Source organism: Castanea sativa, chromosome 5, assembly GCF_040712315.1.
Source record: "Castanea sativa cultivar Marrone di Chiusa Pesio chromosome 5, ASM4071231v1".
In the NCBI taxonomy this organism is placed as follows: domain Eukaryota; kingdom Viridiplantae; phylum Streptophyta; class Magnoliopsida; order Fagales; family Fagaceae; genus Castanea; species Castanea sativa.
This window is the reverse complement of record NC_134017.1, coordinates 48,129,221-48,135,547: the sequence shown is the minus strand read 5'-3', so window position 1 is coordinate 48,135,547 and position 6,327 is coordinate 48,129,221. Positions and strand designations below refer to the sequence as shown.

The 6,327-nt window shown below is 32.6% G+C and overlaps 1 protein-coding gene across 1 annotated transcript; it reads right to left on the bottom strand.

Moving 5' to 3' along the window:
• Window positions 1-630: 630 nt before the first annotated feature.
• LOC142635323 (WRKY transcription factor 6-like) lies at window positions 631-2,348 on the bottom strand. Its single transcript, XM_075809504.1, has 4 exons — window positions 2,284-2,348; window positions 2,055-2,168; window positions 1,312-1,554; window positions 631-648 (listed from the first exon to the last, which is right to left on the bottom strand). The coding sequence occupies exons 1-4, from the start codon at window positions 2,329-2,331 to the stop codon at window positions 631-633; spliced, it is 423 nt and encodes a 140-aa protein (XP_075665619.1). The 5' UTR covers window positions 2,332-2,348.
• Between the last annotated feature and the right edge of the window lie 3,979 nt (window positions 2,349-6,327).

Genomic DNA, 6,327 nt, shown 5'->3' with positions numbered 1-6,327 from the left:
TTCCTTTAGGGTAACTAGGGCATATTCGTGCATGTATAACAGTCAAACACGTGGTTGCACTTATACTCTCATGGTGTTTAATTTTCTCTCTACATTCACAATTAGAAGCAATAGAAATGTGAACAATTAGGTTTAACATTTTTGCTTATGAGTTTCGATTAGCTCAACTACTAAAATTTTTAATAGTTAAATAAGAGATCTGAGGTAAATCTCCACTTACATCAAAAAATTAATTAGTGTCTTTTTCGGATGATTTGGATTTTATTTTTAATTACTATTGTTATTATTAAATTGAGCATTAGAACAACACAATCACAAACTATTTTAAATTTTGATAGTGCTTCAAAGTTCAAGCCAACAAGCGAGATAAGAAGGAGATTGAAATAAGGAAAACTTAGGTTATGTTTGGTAACAGTTTTTGTTTTATATTTTCAAAAACTTGTTTTTGGGAATATAAAGAAAAAAAAATTCTCTTTACAAATGTGTATATGTATATATTTACATGAATAGTGTATAATATTGTACACTTTACATGAATAGTAAATATAAACCAATAAATGTTCTTTTGAAATCAAAAAACATTTGCCACTAATATATTTTGCGAGAACCAACTAGGGAACTAAGCCAACATTAATTGCACATGGAGACCTACCAAGAAATTATGAACAATTTATGCAATTTTATGAACAATTTATGCAGTTTTCTAACAACATGCATAAATACTTTTTCAATATGCTAGCCTAAGATCTTCCTACTTGTAAGGTGATGCTTCTCTATACGACCGTTGAGTTTCGCACAATGGAGTTTAAAAAACAATAGAGTGCAAAATAAAGAGAAAAAAAATTCTATGCGAGAGAAGAGTGGAGATAGAAAAAAAAAAATGAAATATGTTATTATTAAAATTCGAATTTTAGTGCTAACTCATTAAATAGAAAAAATTCATTAAATCAAGCTCGTATTTTCATTGACTTTTGTAAACTACAAACTGAAAATAGTTTTTTGCCTGCTTTCAATTTCCTTCACAAATTAAGTTTTGAGAATAATTTTTTATTTCTATCTATTTTTGGGTGGCCAAACAAGTTTTTAGTCTCAAAAATTGAAATTTTTTTGAAAACAGAAAATAAAGAGAAAAAAACAGTTACCAAACATACTCTTGGCTTTTGGGTTTTACTCAGGAAGATGAAAAAAAAAAAAAAGTAAATAACAAAATTGTATTATCTATACTACTATTTAAGGGGCTTCCCTTATTTAGACCGGATTTTTTTTTATTCCAAAATATCCATGCATTCCTAAGTTTAAGTAGAAACAAACACTACAAAGTTCAACATTACAAAGATGAAACTCAAGTTCAACATTGACCATGAATGAAAGAGGAAAACCCACACATATAATAAGAAACTTCCAATCAGCACTAGACATAGACCCCGAGAGCAACATTCGTGCTGCTGATGAAGTTGTGGATGCCATTGCCATTGCAGCTGGGGGCAAAGGATGGTTGTGATTGCCCTCGTATGTAATTATCAGGATTGTCCGATCTTCCGCACATCTTTGTACCTGTTTAACAATCAAACGTCAAAACTATTAGCACTAATTAAGGAAACACAGTTTTAAGATTGAATGTTCAGCAAAGAAAAATAAGCATGGGAGTATGTACACTTCCATTATTTTCTCAATCCTTAAAGTCAAAAACAGATTTTAGCTTGCAAATTTATATTTATTTGTTTTTCTTTTAAGTACACTTCCATTATTTTCTCAATCCTTTTAAAGTCAAAAACTGGTTTTAGCTAGCAAATTTATGTTTAATTGTTTTTTTTTTTAATAATTTGATAGTTACAATGAACAAGGAAGATGTAAATGTCTAGTTGAGCTAAAAGAGTCTTGGCAAAATTTAACATATTAGTTTATTAAAAATTGAACATGAAACTTTTTACTAGTGCTCTATAAGAACATAGAAATTGTTGCTACATAGACTGAGCAAATGAGGATTTAATAGAACAATAACTTACAGTCAAAATTTTCCATAAGATACAGTAAAAGACTGAGAGAAAACATACTTGTTTTCGAACTGGGCAACCAGCAGCCATGGTGCATCGATAATAAGCTCGAGGACAAGGGTTTCCCTTAGCCATCTTCTGCCCATACTTTCGCCATTGGCATCCATCAGTGATCTAAAAACCAACAAATTAAAGTAATTTCCAATCAGTCAACTACAAGAATTAAATTCATCAATTTAACCACAATTGGCTAAAAACCAAAAAACACTCATAAATATATGCCACCTACCATAGGCGCCTCTGATCGAGCTCGAACCGAAACACGTGCTTTCCTCATTGTGGCCTCTGTTTGATCAACATTTTTAGGGGAATTGAAATTTTTTAAGCATGAAAAATATATGAAGATAATGTAATCTAACGGTAAGTTTGTCGAAATTCACATTGAATTAAGAAATATAGGGTTGGGTTCAAGTTACATCTGATATAATTCTAAAAAATGTTACACCAACTAATAACTTATTATTGAATTCATATTTTGAAAATCTAACCATTGGATTATATGTTCTATATGTTCTTAACGTGCATGCCAATTTTCATGCCAATCGGGTGTAATTTACAACTTGATCTTTAAACTCATCTTTTATGCGTTATTGTAAACTACAAAAACTTGATTTTATACAAAAGCCTTACCTATAGCAACGGTCACAAAAAATGCCGCAATAGATCTCATCTACAACGGCGGGCCAAAAACGCGCCGCAATAGGCGATATATAGCGGCAGTTTTTGCACCCGCCGCAATAGGCCCGCTACAATTTCAGGGTCTACTGCGGCGAGTCATTGACCCGCCGCTATATCTAAGCCGAAGGCCGCTAAAGTAGATCTATTACAGCGGGTCACTGGCCCGCCGCAATAGTACGCCACAATAGGCAACCTATAGCGGCAGTTTTCGCATCCGCCGCAATAGGCCAGTTTTCTTGTAGTGAAAACTAAAAGATAATTTGGTAAAATTGTCTTTTAACTCTTGCAAAAACATTGCCTACAAAATAGGACCACTTTCAAGTATTTGAAATGCTCCAACTACCCATATTCCTTCCATCCCTAAACTCATGATTTCAAAAAAGAATCTCCTTTTTTTTTAACCTTTATCAAGTCTTATCTGTTTTCATATTTTAAAGAAAAAGTTCTCCTTTTTTTTTCTTTTTAATTTGCAATTTCATACTCTAATCTCACATTGTTTTTTAATTTTTTTTATGGAAAAAAAATTATAAAAAAAAAACCTTCTCCCAGTTAATTGTTTAATTAAGTTCATGTACGTTCTCCTCCCTCACTCTCAAAAATAGGCCCTACAACAGTACAACTATCCAATGTCTCCTCATTCCTATCCTCATGTCCTTTTTTTTTTTTCTTTTTCTTTTTAAATAATTTTGTATATACCAAGAACAACAACAATTTATGCATTTTGGTAACAGGTGACCACTACTCAAAACAAGATTTAGAAGGTATTTACTCAATAGTCAAAGACATTGCCCGCTGTGTTGACCACCTCACCTACTCATGCAGGCTCACTCGCCTCAGACTTGCCCATTCTGACCTCAATTTTCACTTTACTCATGCAATACAAAATAATTTTTGCCCGTGGATGTCTGGCGATGCGGCAATATGGGTAGCAACAGCAACATGAACACTTAAGAAATCTTGAAACGCCGGTTAGTCAGTCCTACCGAGTGGTTTGAGGGTGCAGGTCTCACCACTGAATCGTTTTCCATTACTTAGAAAAAAAAAAAAAGTGTACCATCATATATTTAGTAGCTTTTCTCCTTAAATGTTTGGTTGAGGCCGTTCTTACTATTTAAATACTTTTATTACTTTTGATGTTTTTTTTATATTATAAATTATTACTTTTGTAAGTACTTATTTCCTTTGATTTAAGTTGTTCTTTATGCGTGTACTTTGAACTTAAGTTTGGTTAAGTTCTTTTTTAAGCATGTTCATGGTGTTGTGTGGTGATTGATGAAATCTTGGGAAATTGTTGTCATTTGAAAAGATTTTGCATTTGTCTCTGATATAGCAGCCTGTACCACATAAGATGCTCAATATTACCATGCAAATAATGCACACATAAATCTTTGGCATTGGCATTATAAAATACTAGCCTCCCTATTATTATTATTATTTTTTTTGTAAAAATTAATAATTTGCATTCATTATAATTTGAGATACTATATTTTTCAATTACAAAAAGTTCCTAGGGGTGTGATGAGTAATATGTGTTTGTGGGTAAAATAATTTTTCCTTCACTTCCCTAAGAATTTTTTGTGATTGGAAAATGTAGTATCTCAAATTATAATGAATGCAAATTATTAACTTTTACAAAAAAAAAAAAAAAAATAGAAAAGCCTCTGAATACGTGCGTGAGTGCGTGTTCACGAGGCTAGTATATTTTTAAATATATATATGAAATATATTTTTTTAAATTTTAAGTATATATTAAATATATGCAAGTCGGGTCAAGTTAGACGGATTTGTGAATCTTATTACACAAACCCAACTCGGCCCATTGTAAAAAACAATTACAAATCCCAACTCAACCCACCTATCCCTAAAAACCGACCAAACCTAATGGATTGGGTTAGATCGGATCAGTTTTGGTAGGTTGGCAGGTTGACTGCACACTCTTAGTTTTAGAAAGGGTTAATCATTTTGCTCTTAGTTTGGAAGGCTTTTGCTTTTTATTTTCAATTTTGTTTCTGTGATATCTCATTAGGCTTACATCCGATATGGGAAGTAGGGATCAAAATACATGTGTGGTGGGTCAAGAATCATTTGGGTTGACCAATTGAATATTCTAGTCACAACCAGTCAAACTTGGTCAAGCCATATGTTTTATTGTGGAACTCTTGAGTTTGACCTAATTTAACTATTTTTAACAAAGCTGAAGAGTTTGAGGAGTTTTGGGGCCATGGTTCATGTCTCGGTTGAAATTAAAATATTTCTCATTTTTAACTTAACGAATGGTATGTTACTGTTAGATCCAAACGTGGTAGCAACAATGCATTTGAGAAAAATTTATAATCCTTTTATATAATTTAGAACAGATATATTGCATGTTTTGAATATCATTATGATAACATTCAGAATCTTTTCTATTAACATATTTTATTCATTTGTGATATATTCAATTAAATTTCCTATTATATTTTTAATACTGCTAGGAAAAAATTTATCAAGAGTTGCTAGGGGTGTCCACGGGTTAAGTTTCTACTTAACCCAAACTTGACCTTACAACTTCGGGTGCTGAAGAGGGAGGCCCACCGCCGACCGACAATTCAGTAAAAATCAACTACCAGACACTATGAAACACCTCTAGTCAAGTCGATTGAAGTCATTTTTTGTGGAACTCAAGAGATTTGGCACAGATATAAAGTGAAGGAAGAGTGTAGAGATGTCCACACAAATGTTTAAACGTAGACCTGTCCACACCTATGTTGCTGGTTGTGTCAAGGAAGAGTATCAATATATAAATATGACCATGAAACTATTTTAATATTTATTTGAAAATGGCATGACATTTTTTTCCCTCTTGAAATCAGCTTGATATACTTCTGTTTCTTCATATAAATAATCACTTTAGCTAGTTAAGTAATCAGAGGATCATAAGAAGGCTCTTCATGAAGAAAAATGATCAGCACGAGTTTACTTTTGATATAACAGGAAATCATCACGATGAAGAATACAAAATTCACTCAAAGATTTGTGTAGTCGTACAAGTCTTATGCTTCCTAGACAAAGAAAAATGGGAAAAGAAGAAGAAGCTGCTGCTGGTTGGAAATAGTACTAAATTGAGCTACCTTTCAATATAAATCACATTCTTGTAACCCATATTACACCTTAATATAGAGATCTATCTAAGCTTAGCACTTGCCATGTTGGAATTCACCAATTCATGTTAAACTTCTAATCCACATGTTGTTGATCCTAGTTGTTACTTGTTATAATTCAGCTTTTTCCTGCCAAACAATTAAAGAATACTACCGTAACCATGGGAAGAGAGACCAAATACTTATAGTAAAGACAAAATTACAAACCATCACAAGCTTATTTATTGGTATAGTCACGATATCGAAGCTGCAAGGATGAAATAATAATTATGTGCAGGTGAATGGCAGGCAATTCTCCTTTGTCGAAACAGAAGTTTTTGATATGCATCGATCTGCATGTTCTCTTTTGCCAAAGGAGATTTGCATTGTTATTCCCTAACCCCACATCTTCGTCCTTTGCTATGCCGCATGTTCGAGTTCCATAACTCTACTGTACCTTTTATACTACACGATTC

What these genes read in the sequence shown, in the direction of transcription:
- LOC142635323 (XM_075809504.1), bottom strand. Translation starts at nt 2,331, where the DNA reads ATGAGGAAAGCACGTGTTTCGGTTCGAGCTCGATCAGAGGCGCCTATG. An exon ending in CTCGATCAGAGGCGCCTATG is followed by an intron (nt 2,169 to 2,283) that starts GTAGGTGGCATA and finishes GTTGGTTTTTAG; the next exon opens with ATCACTGATGGATGCCAATG. An exon ending in GTTGCCCAGTTCGAAAACAA is followed by an intron (nt 1,555 to 2,054) that starts GTATGTTTTCTC and finishes ATTGTTAAACAG; the next exon opens with GTACAAAGATGTGCGGAAGA.